The sequence below is a fragment of the Grosmannia clavigera genome (genome assembly GCF_000143105.1).
Source record: "Grosmannia clavigera kw1407 unplaced genomic scaffold GCSC_146, whole genome shotgun sequence".
NCBI classification, from domain to species: Eukaryota; Fungi; Ascomycota; class Sordariomycetes; order Ophiostomatales; family Ophiostomataceae; genus Leptographium; species Leptographium clavigerum.
In genome coordinates this window covers 392,750-412,103 of record NW_014040795.1, presented here as the reverse complement: position 1 = coordinate 412,103, position 19,354 = coordinate 392,750, and the positions used below count along the sequence as shown (strand labels likewise).

Here is a 19,354-nt window from a genome sequence, read left to right as displayed (position 1 = left end):
TAGAAAGTAAACATTCCCTCGCTTTGAAAGGTAGGCCGGTAGGTTGCCAACAGTAAATCGAAAAGAGGCGCAGCAATAGTATCAGTCGGCATCCATCCAGCCTTCTTGTTCGCCATCGCCGTCGATTTCGAATGCCGTTCCGAGAGCTTCTTTGCCTTGGCGAATCATAGCTTGCAACCTCAAATTAAAGGTTTCCATCTTAGCGTCAGCATCCAATTCAGCAACAGCCCTACGGGCAGCCAACTGCCTTGCTTCTTCGTCTAAGCGTGGGCTTGCATCGATAGCGCCTTCCAACGCTTCGTGTCCGAAGCCTTTCCGAGAAAGAGACGCCACCGCCGTCATGCTGTGACCCCGTCGACGTAACTTTTGAGCACCGTTTGGCCGGCCTACGGAAAGTGTCGGTGACGTAGGTGCCGTCCCGTTTCGGCTCCTCGCTCTGTATCCAGACGCCGGTGATGCCGTGCGTGCAAAGGGATTGGTCGTGCGACCACCCATCGACGGAACTGGAATGCGGCTAGTGGATTGGCCATATGCGCTACGATCAAAGCCCGGCTGCGTCGACGAAGGAGAGCACCGTGGAGAGGTGAAACTTGCCGGCTCACGTGGCGACATCATCGGACTGCTAGTATGGGGGACACGTCCGTTCCATATTTTGGTTGACTGTACTGGAGTAGCAAGCCGCGATACAGGTGTGCTTATTTGGCGCAGTGCAGTGTCAGACGTATGCACCTTTGTCATGCTCATCCTTTGAGCTGGTATTCGGGCGTCGGTAGCCTCTGATGTGCCGACTGCACGTCGTTCGTTGTCACGTACTCGGTCGGTCTCCACAACGACCCAGTTGCGCCCGAGTTCTTCGCCTGCGACGCCAACTTGCCGCCTCTTCAAAGCACATCTGTGCTTTGAGTCTTGAGTCTCCTCCGTCCTTTGAACGTCTTTGCTGGGCTGAAAGCTCCAATCAGGCTGAAAAAAATCACTGGGAGCACGGCTCTGTTTGCTTTCGTCCGTTTCGGGCCACCCTGTAGCTGGTTGCAGACCGATGTGCGAGGTGTTATTCACGTGGGTAGCGCTCTGGTCCACCGGCTTTCCTGTGTCCCAGTCATAGCCAACACCGCCGCCAGCATGAAAGCCGCGGAATCCACTTCCTGTACAGAAATCCCAAACCCTACCAACGACACTTCCAAGAGCATGCAGAATGGACCAGTGTTCCAAAGCTGGGGGCTCGAAATTGGCATCTGTTCCGGACCGACCTGTCCCTTCGTTTGTCTCGTGCAGCCGCGTGGGGCCTAGAGCTCTTCGGTATTCGATATCTGAGTAGGTGCTACCCTCCAAGGCTCCAGATTCCGCTGTTTCACAAGTCTCTATCTGGCCTGCAAGCGTATACTGAATAGGCCCTCCGGTCTTTCTTTTGTACAACCTCTCGCCTAACTGTTCTTTAGTTTCTGAGGGTAGGGCTAGGTCGCTTGTTGTGTCCATGCTCATGTTTTGCCACTCAGCCAGTGGTGTTGATTCCCTGTAATCGTTCGCGGGTCGTTTTCGCTTTCTTTTGACAGATGTGGGGATATCCATGCCATTCATTATCGATATATCAGAGTAAAGGCTTGTAGTGGACTTGTCCAAGTTGAGTACAGAGTTCGACACAGATGGAGACGTGGGTGGAAGGTAGATATTTGCACCCAAGGCAGAAATTGGCCAGGGTGGATTATCGATTCGGTATGCGCCTGGCACGTGAAACTCGGATTTCGAAGAGGTCATGGGGGCGGTGGCAGAGGCGCATAAACAGGAACGCAGGAGTCTATGTTGTGGGAGATCAAGCGGCTGGCTTTGTTACAAGCCGCATCAAAGGAGAGGCTTGAGTCTCTGCTTGATAGACCCTTGACAAGGATAGGTCGCGCAAAATCATAAGATGAACGGGTTTGGTAAAGAAGCAGACGGCACTGAGCCTTCTGATGTGAAACCGTTAGCTTGCTAGCATTATTCATCAAGCAGAATGCAATGCGATGCTGTGTTATCTTACTTTAAGCGCCACACTATTGAAAAAAAGCACCGCCACGCTATTTGATTGAGTTCATACGCACTCTCTGCTTATCCAATCGACCAAGACACAGTCGCGGTTATCTGATCGTGTCAATTTCGTTCCAGTGTGCCATCGTCTGGGTATACATATACTCGGACGTGTCGTGTTTGTGGGGTATGTAACTTGCAAGTGTTTATCTGTACTCCGTAATAGGTGCCGTAAACAAACACCATACTCCGTACGAGTACTCCGTACTGTATTTTAAGTTCCGTTGCCTAGCAATAACGACCCGTTTCGGTTATGTAATCGTAAGCTCAGATAGCTATATTTACAGATGGATATACTTCGTACTCTGTAAAATCAATAATGTTATAGAACTGATTGTTACCAAACGACATGTTTGAACTACTTCGTACAGGTTCTGAAATCTCGAAAACACCGGTCGGGGGGGGGGGGGGGTGAAGAAATATTGATTAATTCTCCGCACTGTCGCCAGTGACTCCATCTATGGCCACCAGGAAATCTAGAACCCGGTTCGGTATCCCATCAATCATTATCGCTCCTGGCCTCGCCGTTCTGTGTGTAGTACGCGTTTCGCATTTCGTTGCGGTCTGTAGAGACACCACCATCAACACCTTGGTCATTCTGGACGTGTAGGCGGCTACCCCAAAACTCGTCGCGTTCTCGGAGAATTTGCTCTGCCCACTCGTTTGTTTCCGGAAGTGACAATTTGGTGGCCACATAGGCAAATTCGCTTAGGTCGATACGACCATCGCCACGCTTCTCATATTCGGCCATCTGTAAGAGAAGTTCGATTTTGTCGACATCGTGCACGAAAATGCTTTCTGGTGTCCTCGAATCTTCGTATTCTTGCCAAATGTGGCGCATTTCCCGGCCCGGGTTGCCACCACCGACGTTACCAAGTAACGTTTCGGTGATATAATCCATAGTGGAGGATTCTCTGCGGCTTTTCTCTGGCTTCGGTACGCCGTCAACTGGGGTGATATCGCCAACCAGTGATTCGGCCATGTCATGTATGAGACACATCTTCATACACCTGGTCATGTCAAGTCGCGAAGAGAGCGATGGGGGGGCTAGCATGGTAATAAGAGACATGCGGTACATGTGATCTGCAATGGATTCACCACTTAGAAGGGTCAGATCATAATCATCTTGAACAGAACAATTGTTTCATCGGCTCACTGGATAATTCCAAATCTCCGCCACCCCTCCCTCTTTGTTGTCTTCAGCCGCTCGAGAATGTGAAAATAAGGTACAGCGGATAGTGACCCCCCCTCGGGTTTTCCGGTTGGTATCATGTTCACAGCTTTGTCCACTGTCCATTCTCCAGCTACCACTGCTGTTGCAACAATGCCCAGGTCTTCATTATGAAAATATCGATCAGATTTGTGCATGAAGCTGCGTTTGACACATTTGAGAGAGACTCACCTGCAATCAACTTCTCCTGTGACGCATCTTGGGCCGGAGACGCACCATCATTGTCATATATCATGGCTGCTTTACGTTCTTTTTGTAAAAGTAAGATAATAACTATAATGGCGATAATAAAGAAAACAGGTGACGAGAACAGAACGATTAGTAGGACGAAAGACAGAAAAGGCTTGTAGCATTAGGCCTAGATTCAGTTGTGACTGGGCTAGTGAAAAGCCCAGTACACAGTGCTCGCACTCATGCGCTATACCTATTTTAGCCCGCTAAGACGGCTGTAAAATGAGGTATCCATTATGTGACTTCGCATACCTATCTGGCTTGTAAAAGCCTTCACAATTGAATAGCGCCGAGATACGGAGAAAGTGGGACCATGGGGATTTCGGCCACCCCCCCATTTGGGCCACCCAAAAATCGTGATAACTTGATAGCATCAAAAAAAAACCCCCCCCAATTATAGCAATTGAAATACCTAACAAAATCATGCAAATTATATATCATTTGAAAGCTCTCCTTCAGAGCCATCGCCCACTTTAATTACTTCTCTTCCTGCGGCGGCTTAACTACTTTGTATGTCCTTAATTATAGCGAATTTTAAATTTAGGCTTATAGCTATAGCCTTCTTTTTCTAAGGTTATAGGCTTTTAATTTTTACTTTCAATACTTTTAATTTTCGCTTAAATAGAGTGCTTTTAACTGCCTTTTTATTAAATGCTTTATAAAGCTTTCAAAATAAAAGCTGCCTTAAAATAACGTAGAATATAACTGTTAATATTTAGCTAGTTAGCTAGTTAAATTAGGGTTTTTTTTAAAAGTAGTTTATATAATTATAGTAGCTTAAAAACTAGTATTTTTTAATAGTAGCAAAAGAAAGTACCGCCGAGCCCTACTAAGGGCGCTAGGCCGCATTCGGCGAATAATGGCGAATAAGTAAAAGGGCGCTTAGTAAAGCTTGCCGAGTGCCCTTAAGTGTTCTGCTACGCTTAACCGCTATTGTAGCGTATATATATTTTTTAAGCGCTTACTAGTAATAAAATTAAATAGAGTAAGATAAAGTCTTACTTTTAAGCTTTTTATACCTTTTATCTTACTTTTTATTCTACTATAAATTATATACTACTAGTAATACTTATTATAATTCTTTATCTTTTAATACTCTTTAACTTTTATAGCTTATTATAATAGTAAAAGGAAAGAGAGTAGCAAGTATACCTTTTATCTTAAGCCTTTTATAAGTAAATTATTAACTAGCGCTGTAGCTATAAGCTTATAACTAAGTATAAAGCCATTAGTATAAATTCTAATAAAGCTTCTTATAATATATACGTAGTATAACCTTAGCCGTTAAGCAACCCTTAAATAACTTATATATTGATTTATTAACTTACTTTAGTAAGTAGCTTAGAAAACTAATATAAGTGCTATTCTTAATTATAAAAAAAGCTATAAAACTATTAGCCTTAACTATCTTAAATATAGCTTAATAAAAAGATAATACTTATATACTAACCTATATAGTATTACGCTTATTAAATGCAAAACTTCTTATAATAGCTACGTTTAAGCTATCTAACAACAAATCTAATAACGAATTTAATAACGGCTATACTAGCGCTATAGTAATAATAACAATGCTAAAACAAGTATGCAAGATATATAAGGCACTAGCAGCACCTATAGTAAGACGACACATTAACCTCTCTACCATTCTTAGCACTAATAAGGCCTTAAAAGTAATTACTCCTACTATGTAAAGCAGAATAAGAACTACAACCGTTATAAAGAAACTAGGAATAAAGAACTATATCTAAGTTGTCCTCTTACTATTAACGCGTAAGATATTAATAAAGCTACTACTACTGCTAAGAACACTACTATAAGTAAAGACATAAATATAAATATAAACGTAAGCAAACATATTACAACTACTAGCAACACTACTACTAATTAAGACTATAACGCTAGTAAGGTTAAGAAAAATACTAGTAGTATTACTAGTAGTACTTAAGCACTAGGGTACTATAGGAATAATTAATAAGTAAGTATTCTAAAAGCTTTTATAGTAATTAATTTAAAAGCTTCTATTATAATATAAGATATATAAATACTATCTTTTATCTTACTTTACTTTACGTTTTCTTTATTATTATTATAATAATAATGATAGCAACGGCAATAGCAACAGCAATAGTAATAGCAATAGTAATAGTAATAATATACTTTTAGTTTTATTATTACTCTTTTACTTACTAGTAAGTTATATAATATTTTTATCTTTTTTTTTACTTTACTTTATAATCTTTTACTTTATACATATTATACTACTTATAAGCTATAATATAGCTTATTCCTTAGTTTATTTTACTTAATATTATAATAGGTATTATATAAAGCACACAATTCACAGCAAAATAAATTACAAGATAAAAGGTATAAAAGGGTAGTAGTAAGACTTTATCTTACTCCTTTTAAATTCGTTACTAGTAAGCGTTTACAATATATATATATATATATGCTACAATAGCAGTATAGCGTAGCAGAACGCTTTAAGGCGCTCAGCAAAGCTCGCTAAGCGTTATTTCGCTTATTCGCCGTTGGTCGCCGAATCCGGCTTAGCGCCCTTAGCGGGGCTCGGCGATACTTTTTCCTACTACTAGGCAAGACTCGCCGGACGCCCTACTCCGGCCCTGCTAAGCCTTGCGCGGTCTGCATATACTTTATTCTGCGAGCCTGCCTGAATTATTACCAATTTGTGCTAGCATTCTATACTTTAGTTAATCTTTTTATAGATATATCTTAAGTAAAAATTTAAGCTTATATATATTAATAACGTAAACTAAAGGATAGGCTATAAGGCTTATTAAAATATAATCTATATAAGGAAAATAACTTAAGTAATTAAAGACTTATTAGTTAGTTAGTTAGTTATTCTTACTTACTTACTTACTATTTCTTTATATTACTATTACTTACTATGTTATTGCTTTCTTTGTTAACTTTATTATAGGCTAAAAGCTATTAATACTATTAGTAATACTAGTACACTAGTATTAGTACTAGTTAGTACCAGTATACTAGTTTCCTAACCCTAAACGCTAGTAACAACTCCCTCTTAAATAAACAAACAAACTAGAAGTAACGCTACGCTGATTCTTATACAAACTTAACTAGCTTAGTATAAAACTTAAAGCTTTTAAGATCTCTTAGCTATACATAGTAGCAACAATTACACTACTATATAGCGTATTAAACTAGATAGCTGCTTACCTTATTAATAGTATACTTTAAAGCTTTTTCTAAACAATTATTAACTAATATAGTAAACTAGCTATAATAGCACTAATACTACTACTACTAATATAAGCGCTTATTACTTATATACCTTTTGTCTTTTTTTAACCTTTTTTCGTTTCTTCTTAACCCTCTCTTCCTTTTATTCCTTTTTTTAGACAACTAGTCCTTTTATTATATATAAAAGTACTAGCTACTTACCTTTATAATAATAATAAGTAAACTTACCTTACTTTATAAACCTTTAACTTAAAAGATAAAAGTAAGCTTATTATTTATAAACCTTAAAGATAGTACTTAATAAACGTAAAAATTATTAATATAACTAATAAGGTATTAGCCTAGCTCAACTAGCCTTATATATAAGCTATTTAAATTACTTTAAATAAAGATATTATAATAGTCTTTTATATATATACTATACGCTAGTTTAAATAAAAATAGTATAGCTTAATAAGCTTAAACTTTAGCTAAAATCTACCTTTACTTACATAGTTATATATAACATTCTAGTAGTAGTTTTTTAGTTTATAAACCTTTAAAATTAAGTTAAATATAGCACTTAAATTATTAGCCTTTAGCTAATAATTAAAGCTAAAGCTTTAACTAGATGTTTTTATATTATAGTAGCTACTGCCTTTTTAATAGCTATAAGTAAAGTTTATATAATAATTAATACATATATGGTACATAATAATGTCTTATACTATAATAATAAACTACTTATATACTATAAATGCTAAATATAAAAATATATAGTACATTACTACTATAAACCTTAATAATACATATACTGTAGTGTAGATTATTAAAGCTAGTAATGTATAGCTATACTAGAATCAAAAAGTGCGTTCAAGCTATATTTAGCATACTACTCTTAGTGCTTAATAGTAAAGATAGTATAAGATAAAAGTATAAAGGTAACAGCTTAAACTATAGCAATAGTAGTAGCAAAGGCATTACTTAGTATAATTCCTTCTCTCTACCTTACTTTATATATATAGTGTTGTAAAATGTTTTTAAATATAAGCAATATATTGCTAAAATACTACATTAAATATAATATAATAGCACTAATATTCCTTCTTCTTTGAGAACTATAGTATAACTAGTTAACTTGAAACATTCTAAGTGCAGCAACTAGCTAGTTTATTAAGATTTAGCTAGATAATAGCTAGGTTATAGCCTACGTCATTTAGTATATACTAGCTAGCCTATAAACTTTTACTATTACTATAAACTATATCTTTCTCTTCTTCTTCTTAAGCCTTTAGCTACTTTATATATATAGCGTTTATAGTCTAAACTTATACTTATAAGCTTAAACCTTCCTCTTCTCTTAGCTAGCATAATCCCTTCTTTCCTTTAATACTAACATTATTATTATAAGCAACCTAAATATACATTACTTACTTTAAGACCTAGTACGCTACAAGTTAATATAAGTAGTAACCTTAACTAACTTTATAATAGACTAAACTTATCCTTTTAAACACTACCAAGCAAGCATACCTAGTATAACTATAGTGCTAGCAGTAAACAACTATCTATTATTAACTATATATGAGTAATAGCAAACACGTAAGCTATATACTTATCTTTTAACTTTACTAGATTTAACTACTAACTATAAGTGTATATAATTAATACCTCTTACTTGCCTCTTAACTGCTATAGCTTTAGCTAGTACTATACTAATAAAGAATATATCCTTAAGCTTACCTCTTTTCTCTTTAAGCTAGTTTCTAACACCCTAACCTTACTAAAAGAGATAAAAGAAATAATAAATAAGCTAGTTAGCTTACTTTATAACATAGCCTTTATAATAACCTTTACTAAAAAACTAGCTATTAGCTTTTAATATATAGGGTAAAACGCAAAATACAACTCTACTACTTATAACCTATAAGTAGTAAAAAGAAAAGAAAAAGCCTAATAAAAAAGTAAGAATATAGCTACCGCTATAAAAAATAGTATATAAAGACTAAGCATAGGCGCTTTAAGCCATAAGTATAGCTTATTAGTAAGGTATAATCTATACTATATTAAAAGTTAAAACCTTAGCTTAGCGCTTTAAGTAGTAGGTAAGACAATATAGCTATAGGCTTATAAAAGCTACGCACCTCTTTTTACTACGCAAAGTAAATAAAATAATAATACGTTTTTATAATACAAAGATAGAAAAACTATTAGCCTACTTTTTTTTAACTTTATAAGCAAAACCTTTTAACCTAAACTAGTAGGCTAAGCTTAGAATCTTTATATTTTAAATAATTACTAAAGCTAAGATTGCTAAAGCTATTTAAAGGCACCTTTTTATATAAAGTAATAAGTTTTAATAAAATATTTAACGCTTTTGTTTAAGTATACCTTTAATAGGCTAGTAGTTATATATAAAGAAAACAAAGGTTAGTTTAGTAGTTAAAGAGGTGCAAGAATTTAAAGCTATTACAGCGCTAAGCAAAAGAGAGGCTTAGTTATCTTAAAAGAAAGAAGTATAAATATATAAGAATACTTTTACTTTTTAGTTGGCTTTTTTTATAGCACTATTAGTTTAAAGGTAAAAGGCTATTAAGAGTTTATATATAATAAATAGCTTTTTATAAATCTTTTCTTATAGTATAAAGATAAACTAAGTTCTTTAGTTAAAAATAATTGAATTTAAAAAGCTATAGTAAGTAAAGATAGATTTGGCTAAAGCTTTTACTATATTAATAGTTTTGATTTTCCTTATTAGAGTTAGTATTATACACCTTAAAAGGTAGTCTATAATTATTAAGAGGTTTTTATATAGTATGCTTTTAGAAATAAAAGAAGGTAGTTTGATAATAACGTTAATAAATAATTTAGCCTAAGGCTAATTAAAAATAAGTAAAGGGTTTAATAAGCTTTACTTTACTTCTTTTTAAACCTTTACCTTACAATAAATATTATAGTTTTATACTAGCTTTTAAACATTTACTAACAAGCTAGGCTAAGTATATTCCTTAAAAACTAAATCTTTAGTCTTTGTTTTATTTAAATAGCTAAAAAGAAAAAAGGTATAATGTAAAAGTCTAGCCTAATAAGAGAAGTTGCTATTAGGTAGATTAAACTAGTTAAAAACTAAGCTAAAAAAGAAGAAAGTGTAACGCCGCCCTAGGAAGAGGACCGACGCAGGCTACGCGCAAGCCGTACGCAGTATGCGCACAGCGTATTAGATGCACATCGTGAACTAGAAGCGGTGCTTGTGGCGCAGGCTGCGTGGCGCAGTCTGCGCACAGGCCACAGCATGTGCTAGCGCACGGGCCAAGTAGAAACGGGGTCGCGCCTGTCTTGCGCACTTGGTGCGCCAGAGGTGCGCCTACGATAAAGAGCGCCTCCCGCACTCCCTTAGCCTTAGAGTGCAGAAGGCAAGAATTAGCTATTGAATATACGGCTGCTCCCCCCTGTTAAGAAGATACCTCCTTGCCTGCCTAACTTACCTAGCCTACCCAAGTATACCTTTAACACTACTACTTTATTATAATTATAAGTATATTTATAGGTAAGGTAATCTTAAATACTTTCTTATAAAACTAGCATATATCTTTAAAAATAACTCTAGGCTATTAATTTATAAATTTAAGCTAGGTACTAGGTACTAATAATATACTACGCAATATATAATTTTATTACGTTATATAAAGGCAGCACTATAAAAAGCAATTTTATAAATAGGTTTAAACTTTACTAAATATTTACTATTAATAAAAATACCTTTTTATTTAATAAATAATACTAACTTATACAGCTATGTTGCAAAGGTAATTGTTAGAATAAAGTAAGGGCGCAAGTAAAAGTTATAACAAAATAATATAATTAAGCTAGACTATAACCATCTTACTTGTTTATACTAAAAGAAGTTTTGTTCCTTAAGCTAAAGTAATACCTAACTCTAGTTTTTACACAACTTATTATCTTACGTATTATTCTACCTTAAGGTCTTTGTTAAATTCTCTTAAATATAGCTAACAAGCATTTAACTAAGTAACTATAGTTAGGTTAGCCTATTTAAGTTTATATAATAACTTTATTACTTCTAGTATATAAGGTAGGCTCTTAATATATATATCAACTATATTTCTTTAATATTATCGCTAGCAACATTGTTATAACAGCTTAAAAAAATCGATTAGTCGCTAAAATAAACGCCACTTTTATAAAGAGACTTTGCCTAGTCTTTTTTTATAGTACTCTACATACAAAGCCATTGCTAGCTTAGGTTTATTCAAGGATTATTTAAAGGTTACAAGCGTATTAGACTTAATGCATCCTGCTAGAGTATCCTAATTTAAGCGTATGGCATTAAAGGAGTGTAACTATCCAGCCGTGATCAAAGATGACAAGTCTATAGTCGACGGCTAATTTGCCAACCTTAAGACTCGCCTAACGAAGACATATAGATGATTTTGAAGGCAACGAATATAAGCCTTTGGCCGTCTACGTCAAAGTTCTTGACGACGAAAGCTTGCTAGGATTAAAGGCAGTAGAGGCCGATTCATATTTGGTGTGGAAGTATAGACGATCTGACCTCTGATTCTTAGGACTTCAAGACATTCCTTGAAGAGCGGCAGGGGAAAGGGCAGAACTCTTCGGTTTAGAACTTTTGTAAGATAAATCATGGTAAACCTATAAAAATTGCTTGTATTCCTGTTTAACAAAAGTAAGATACCTTATTATAACAAAAGCTGGCCCTAACACACTATTCTATCTATCAATTGCACGTCAGTTGTCGGAGACTGAATATCATTACAGTCAGCAAGGCGTATGAGGAAGACCACAACTATACACAATCGCTTACTAAGCATACATAAAACGACAATATTCTCTGATTTATAACCCCAACGTGGACATCATAAGGTAGAATTTCTTGAGTGTCCACCGCTTCCCATTACCCAATATAGACGGTCTGGCGGGCCACAATGTCTCGCGACGAGAAGCCGACTAGAAACTCGTACACGCCCGGCACCAGCGCCCAGTCCTCGGCAACGTCGTCCCAGATCTGCAAGTCGCTTTTCGCGACATCTATGGCGACGGCCTTGGCGGTGCCGGCGGCTAGCTCGACCTTGGCAAAGCCCCTGAGCAGCTTAGGTGGCTCGCGGGCGTGCGGCGGATAGGCAACATAGAGCTGGACGACCTGCTTGGCGGTTGCGTTACCGATGTTGGCGAGGGTGGCGTGGCAGTGGAAGGTGGTGTTGGTAGTGGCGGCTTCGCTGACGGAGAAGTCGTGGAGCGCAAATTGGGAGTAGGTGAGGCCGAAGCCGAAGGGGAACAGCGGCTCGACGCGGTGCTGGTCGAACCACTTGTAGCCGACCAGGAGGCTCTCGCTGAAGTTGGCGGTCAGGTCGGCTTGGATTTGGGGGAGAGAGACAGCGTTTCTGTTCTTGATGCTAACATCGTCATCAATGCCGGGAAAAGTCACGGGTAGCTTGCCGCTGGGGCTGACATCACCGTACAGCAGGCGTTCGAGAGCGGCGCCGACCTGCTGCCCCGGATACCAGGTCTCGAGCAGGCCATCGACGGCATGCAGCCAGGGCATGTGGACGGCCGAGTTGGAGCCCAGCAGCACGAGAGTCTTGGCGGAGGCACGCGCGACCTGGGCCACGAGATCGTCCTGGCCAGCCGGCAGAGTCAGGTCTAGGTTGTTGTTAGCGCCCTCGGACTAGGCGTCGTTGACGACGACGATGCTGAGATCGGCCCAACGAGAGGCAGAGTCGATCTCGTTCTCACGTGTGGCATTGGCCATGTCGACGCCCAGTGTCACGCCGTAATTTCCGGTCGATAGCGAGTAGCCCATGGAGAAGTCGAGGCGTAGATCAACAGGCCGGCCGGCCGTCAGACGCACACTGCCCAGAACAGGGTTGCCAAAGTTCTGCTTCGTCATGGCGACGATGGGCTGGCCGTCCAGCGTCAGATTGGCGTCGCCCTGACCGTAGAGCGAGAAGCGGTAGAGGCCGGTGGTGTTGGGCAGGAACAGGCCGCGGTACTGCTCCGAGAAGACGTCGGGCCACGCAGTCCAGAGGGCGGCCGGATACGATGCGATGGTGATGTTGTCGATGGCCACCGTCTGGTTGGCAGGGCCGGAGAAGTCCGTCGTGGTCCAGTACGTGGCGTTGAGCTCGCGGAACATGCTGGACGGTGCCGTCTCATAGGCATCCGTTCCCGGAAAGGCCTCGGCATAGCGGAAGTCAATGCCCTCGGCGGCGCCGTGACGTGCCAGATAGTCGTAAGGGGGCTCGGTGACGCGGGTCGAGTCGATGACAAAGCCGCCGTGTAGTTCGGTCACGTGACTGTCGACGGTCCCCGGCCGAAGACGGCGATGCGGCCATACTTGCGGGCGGACAGCGGCAGCAGGCTGTCGCGGTTCTTGAGCAGCACCATGCCCTCCTCGGCGATCTGCTGGGCAATCTGAAGGTGCGCAGACGTGCGGGCAACGGCGGTGGCGTTGCCCGTGACGGGATGGTCGACAGCGCCGACGGCAAACATGGGTCGCCAGATGCGGGCAGCCATATCACGGACGCGCGACCAGGCGACAGAGCCATTGCGCACGGCATCGACGAGAAGGTCGCCGTAGTAGGCCGGGAAGCCGTAAGAGTCCTCGAGCGAGCCGCCCGGCATGCTGAGGTCGAGCCCGTTGTTGGCCGCAGCAACAGTTGAGCGATGGGCAAAATACCAATCGGCGACGACGAAGCCGGCAAAGCCCCAGTCGTTCTTGAGCGTGGAGTTGAGCAGTCACTCGTTCTCGCACGTGTACGCTCCGTTGAGCCGGTTGTAGCTGCACATGACGGCCGCCGCAGCCGCCTCCTGCACGGTCGCCTTGAAGGCCGGCAGATACAGTTCGTGAAGAGCACGACGGTCAACGACGGCATCGACGGCCGTCCAGCCAGGATCCAGGCCAAACCGGTTTGTCTCCTGATTGTATGCGGCCAGGTGCTTCGGACAGGCGAGCGCATGCTGGCTCTGGATGCCCTGCACCTGTGCTACGGCCATGCGTGCCGTCAGCCAGGCGTCCTCCGAGAAGGACTCGGCTGCTCGTCCCCACGACGGCGACCGCACAATGTTGATCGTCGGCGACAGAACCACGTTGCGGCCCTTGGCCAGGTGCTCCTGCGCCAGCGCCTGTCCGTACGCATACTGCAGCGTCGTGTTCCGTGCTGCCGCTGCTGTCACCGGTGCCGGAAACGTCGTCACGTTGTTCATGCTGTTGCCCACACCAGCAGGACCGTCTCCCATGCAGATTGCCGGCATTCCCAATGTCTCGTTGCCTGAGATGTGCCCGATGCAGGCGTTGACACCCGTCCCGTTGTCGTCGAGCTGCTCGTCAGCGCCATCGTCCAGATCCACAGCACCGGCACATGTCCACTTCACTTACCACTGTGTCACCCTGCACCATGGCGAAGATCTGCGTCTCGTTGAGCTGGCCCAGAAACATTTGCAGCCGCAGCTCCGTGTCTAGTGATTCGTCCAGCCATGGCTGCGTCGCCGCTGCTGCCACTACGAACCGTCCGAGAAAAAGAAGCCTTCCTGTCCGCATTTTTGCTCTTGTCTGCTCTCTTGTCGAGCTGGGGCTCTCGCGTGGACTACATTGTCAGAATGTCTGGACGTTGGTTGCTATTTGCTTTAAGCTCCGATCCACACCAGCTTTCTTGTTGGTCTTATCAATGTTACCTGTTTCCGACGGAAGATGGATGGTCCATTAAAGCCGGCCTCACCGGCCTTTCCGAAATTGGTTGCCGTGCTTGGCTGAGAAGTGCACGGTCCGCTACTTAATCACAACGACTGCAATGTAAAACACAGCTTGTGGATGACCCTCTACGTGATGTCATACAGCTGGAGAAGTCGTCTGTCATAGTTCACAGTGTACTTCTCACAAGGACACTCAAGCAGTAACAGAGCTCCAAAGCCTCGGCCTCAAGCATCCAACAATACGCCTTCCTTATCTATGCCTCGTAATTCGTGCCCTTTTACCACCGGCGTCTAACCAGCTCCCCGGCATCTAAAGCCTAGGCGCTTGTCTCCACCCCTCAATGTAGCCTATCTCTGCCCTCTCGATCCACCTCTATCTTTGAACTCTGGCAGCTTATCACCAACATCATGGCCTCGACTCTTTCATATTCTCGTACAGACAGGCCACACCGGCCATGTCTCAACTAGAAAAGGGAAACGGTCACGGATGAGCGAGGTTGGCCTGTGGGGGGAAAGAGATACTTTCTACGAAAACAAGAAATAATCAAACAACTGCGACTTCCCACTACTTTAGATTACCTAGACATTTCACAAAATAGAGAGGTCTGTGTTCAAGTTGAAAGACAAGACATCATATATTTTCTCGGTGTTTTACTATCTTCCGTCACCGTGAATTGTCGAGCCCACACTTTGCCCCCTAGGGCGAAACTGCCGATCGGCATCCAAATATGAACGCCGGCGGAGAATTGGTCAGCTTTTCCTTCGCTTGCATTACGCAGCAAGGCAAGCTGAGCGACGCCAGGGACCGTTTCGCCACTTGATACGAGCCCTTTCTAGTCTCGAAACATCGAATACAGAGCAAAGGAGGTGGTGACAATGATTATCGATGCGAAATCTCGAGCGATATAAAAGAGGAAGGGGGAGAGAGAGTTTATGCAGACTCACCTTAAAATCCCGTATAGGGCAACGGAGTAAGCCGGCCTAGCGAATATATAGATAGATATACATCTTTGTATGCTACATGTCTGTGTAAGTGATGTGAGAAGGAATCCGAAAAGTAGGTAGTGTCACGTGAAGCATTAATACGCTGCGCGAGCATCATGCCTTGTCTTCCCGCGCAGAGAATTGAAGTGCTCTTTATTGTTTGTACGCTTTACGCATCTCTTAGTACTCTGGAGTAACAGCCTTACGGCTTGTAACGATAATTTGACTTGCACTTGTACAGTGTATACACAAACTTGCATATTTCGCACTCTGACGGTGCACATTTTACCTTTTGAAACTGTGGTTATAATGGTGCACTTCGTAGTAGAAGCCACACGGGACAGTCTTGGAACAGCTAACACAGCATACTGTCAAACTGTCACTGTGCTTATTGCATTGATATAGTAACTACACAATACAACCATTTTGATTGTTGTACCGGTGGCAGGGCAGTATACCTTAACAACGTCCTAGCTGTTCAATTTGCTTGAGTAAATTAATGGGATGGGCCTAGATTTTCGTAGCAACAGAACCGGTTCATTCGTGTCGGAGGCCCGTATTCTAGTAAACGTGAAATGCTCTGCTTTAAAGGCCGAGACATCCACAATAGTAACTAACTGCCGTTGACAAGAACCTCATCACGTATGGCATATATCCGTCACAATGCCACTGTCATCCACTGTGGCCTATATAGACTCCTATATCTTCCAATTTGTGTCCCATTCTTCATGCTATTTTTCCAACTCTGCTTTTAATCCGACCGCAGCAAAGTTGTGTGACTTCCGTCCACTTATTCTCCGTTCACCCTTGAAGCTCAAACGCTTAGTCGATTCATCTACCGCTGCCTACTCCACCAAATGGATACGTAAGCTTACGTCCGAGGCTGTCTGTACCACTCCTAAGTGACGCAGATAAATGGTAATTTCCCAAACTCCCGAAACCGCCAAATCCACCGAGCCCATTATAGGCGTTGCGCACGGTAGTCCCGTTGTTAATGATATTGGCCGCGATGGACGTCGCAGCAGAAGGTGCTGTCGATATCATGCTGCTGACAGGCGTCATACTGGGCTGAAAGGCCTGCGCAAGATCATTTGACGGTGCCGTCAGCGCGCCCGGTTGTGGCAAGGAGTAGTCGGTAATACCGTGCCTAATACTGCTGCCGGCCATACTGTTGGGACTACTCCCGATGCCGCTGGTTATCCTTGGCGACAAGCCAAAATCGATGGATGCCATCAGAGATGCTGATGAGGGAAACCCGGTTGTATAGCTGGCGGGAGAGGGAACAGTGCCAATGTCACTGAGTCCACTAAGCCCAGACAGGCCGCCGAGACCTCCAAATTGCTGCGATGGCGTCATCAGTGCAGATGTAGAATTCACCCTCAGAGACGATAGATTGGAACTAGTCTCTCTAGCATTTCGAAATTGCGCGTCACGGGTAGGAGACATCGGACGGTCAGCAGCAGAGGTCCGAAAATAAAAACTTGAAGGAAGCGAAGTTGAAGCATTACGTAGTCGTGTAGGGGCACGGCCCTCTGAACCAGCTTGCGGCTGCAGACTCGGAGAAGGAAAATTCGAGTGGTAAACCATGTGTGTCGGAGTATGAACGGCGAAGCCTGTCTACATCGTTAGTCATATGGGCTAGCAGGGTCACATGGGCGGCCAAGTCCTGACCACGAGAAGACATACCTGAGTACGCATTCGAATCGTATCCGAGTGTCGATGTAGTGACGGCACCTTCAGACTGGTAGTGCTGCTGTCGCTGCTGTTGCTGTTGCTGAGAACAAAGGCCGCCACTCTGTTTTGGACTGTAAATATTGGGTCTGTGATAGTTCGAGTAGTCGAACGAGCTGCCCGTCCACGATATGCCAGATCTCAGCGGTGACTGGATGCTGTCGGAGCGCGAGCGGGAAACAGTTTCGCGCAGCTGCAGTGGCTGGAGTGGCTGCAGCGGTCTTATCTGATGATGCGAGTATACGTGATGTGAGACGTGGGGGCTATGTTCGCTTTCCGTGCTTTCGCTTCCCGGCTCCGTCACAGGAACACAATTACTGTCTAGGCTGCTGTGCCGTGTTGTCGCATAGGGGTTAGATGTTCCTGGCCCACCTAAACCCATATTCACAGGGACCATGGCTTCTGATTCTGAGGAAGAGGTCGGCGTGGCCATGGTCTCCGAAATAGTGTGATGGCTGGGGTAGCTGTTATGGCGTTGGTGATGAGCACTGATCGAAGTAGGTGAGAGTGGTAACAGGATGCCAGCGCCGTTCATGCTCGGGGCTGCTGCTGACGAATTGAGGCCAAGGGTTCCAATTTCTGGACTCAACCCTGTTGGTGAGAGACTGAAATCGCCCTCCGGTTGCCGCACATCAACAATTAACGGGCGCATCATCCGGTTCGCATAAGGAGCGGTGCTGAAGTCCACCGCCGGTGCCATGGTCATCCCCACGTTGTTCATAGCACCATACGGCGAGTGCAACGCCTGCACAGTGTCAAAGCCATCTGGAACTGCGCGCATTCTGAGCATGCGCTCGCGGTCATCAGTGGCCATTCGCTTGATTTTGGCTCGTCTTCAACTATCAGCACCCCTTTCTCAAATTTATTCCCCCTCGATCATCGGGACCTGTACGCACCGGTTTTGAAACCAGACTTGCACCTGGCGGGGACTGAGACCGGGAATCTCCCGAGACAAGCACTCCCTGTGTGCAGCATCAGGGTGTGGCTTCTTTGAGAACTCGCTCATAAGGAAGCGCGTTTGTTGGTGTGTCAGCCTAACTTGTCAGTTTGATAAATAGTTAATGGAAGGCGTATTTATAACAGCCAGCGAGCTCACCGAAAGCGCTTCAACTTTCTTCTCTGAGCTTTTCGCTCAGCCACAGTCTGGGCTGGCCTTTCAGTCGCATCGGTCTCGCCTCCGTCTCCCATGTCTTCGTCATCAATAAGGTCCTCATCATCCTCTTCTTTGATAACAGAGCGAACCCCGCCAGTCCATTTCGTAGAAGCTTCACTTCCCATGGGCTCTTCCACCAGGTCGGTAATCTGCAGGATCGATGAGACCGGGTTGTCCTCGTGGCTCCTCGCTGCCAAATCGCACGGCTTTCGTCCGTGAACTTCAGTGTCGTGCGGAAGTCCGTTGTCGGTCCGCCTTGAGGTCGTAGATTGGCTCGCATCTGCAATCGTGATGGACAACCTTGTGTTAAACGGCGTATGTGTCTGTGCATGCTGCACTCCCATGTGCTCCAGGCTTCGCCGACTGCTTAGCCCAAATGGCGAATTTGCTTCCACCTTCAGGCTCGGGCAGTCGGTTCCGCTTCCATCACTACCAGAGCTCTTGCCTGGTCCTAATTGGTAGAGCTGCTGCTGACTGGGGCTTGTTTTGCTGCTATTGGACGTACTGCTTGGGCCGCTGTTGTGATGCGCAGAACTGCCCATGTGGGCATAAGCCTGCGTTGCAAATACCGACTCCTCGGGTGGCAGAAACGAATACTGGCCTTGCCAGTCCGTGGCTGTTGACAGCGGCGTCTCAAAATCGGTAGTCGGCATGCGTGAGCTGGGAAATGACGATTGTGAAGCATCTGGCTTCTGGTCGTATTCACTGGTGTGGTAATGAGACTGCGTATCGCTACTTCTGGCAGTGATCATTGAAATTGGTGTGGCTGTGACGTGAGTACTCGCGCCTATCTGCCGTTGTCTATTCGCCGGAGATGACAAGAGACAGGTCGTTTTGGTCAGACGAGGACGGGTGAATAAAAGAGGGGCGACAAGAGAGTACATTAATGGAGAAAGATGTGCTGTGTCTCATAGGTAGGGAGTGAAAGCAGAGACCTTGGGTGTACCGCAAGCAGAAGGAGTCCTGAGGTGAGAAAGGAAGGAAATGTGCAACGTGGAGGATCAAGTGAGTAGAGAGAATTGGCT

The 19,354-nt window shown here is 43.3% G+C and overlaps 3 protein-coding genes across 3 annotated transcripts; all 3 read right to left on the bottom strand.

Annotated features, from left to right (window-relative positions):
* Nucleotides 1-2,560: 2,560 nt before the first annotated feature.
* Nucleotides 2,561-3,527, bottom strand: CMQ_5864 (HD family protein; the record flags this gene model as incomplete). The annotated part of the gene is made up of 2 exons (XM_014316510.1): nucleotides 2,561-3,144; nucleotides 3,464-3,527. The coding sequence occupies 2 exons, from the start codon at nucleotides 3,525-3,527 to the stop codon at nucleotides 2,561-2,563; spliced, it is 648 nt and encodes a 215-aa protein (XP_014171985.1).
* Nucleotides 3,528-11,666: 8,139 nt separating this feature from the next.
* CMQ_5860 (glycoside hydrolase family 3 domain containing protein) lies at nucleotides 11,667-14,309 on the bottom strand (the record flags this gene model as incomplete). The annotated part of the gene is made up of 5 exons (XM_014316506.1): nucleotides 11,667-12,412; nucleotides 12,506-13,065; nucleotides 13,107-13,486; nucleotides 13,562-14,089; nucleotides 14,148-14,309. The coding sequence occupies 5 exons, from the start codon at nucleotides 14,307-14,309 to the stop codon at nucleotides 11,667-11,669; spliced, it is 2,376 nt and encodes a 791-aa protein (XP_014171981.1).
* A 1,967-nt stretch (nucleotides 14,310-16,276) lies between these two features.
* On the bottom strand, nucleotides 16,277-19,081 carry CMQ_5862 (homeobox transcription factor; the record flags this gene model as incomplete). The annotated part of the gene is made up of 5 exons (XM_014316508.1): nucleotides 16,277-16,786; nucleotides 17,290-17,402; nucleotides 17,549-17,958; nucleotides 18,073-18,210; nucleotides 18,273-19,081. 5 exons carry the CDS (start codon nucleotides 19,079-19,081, stop codon nucleotides 16,277-16,279), a joined length of 1,980 nt encoding a protein of 659 aa, XP_014171983.1.
* Nucleotides 19,082-19,354: the final 273 nt, after the last annotated feature.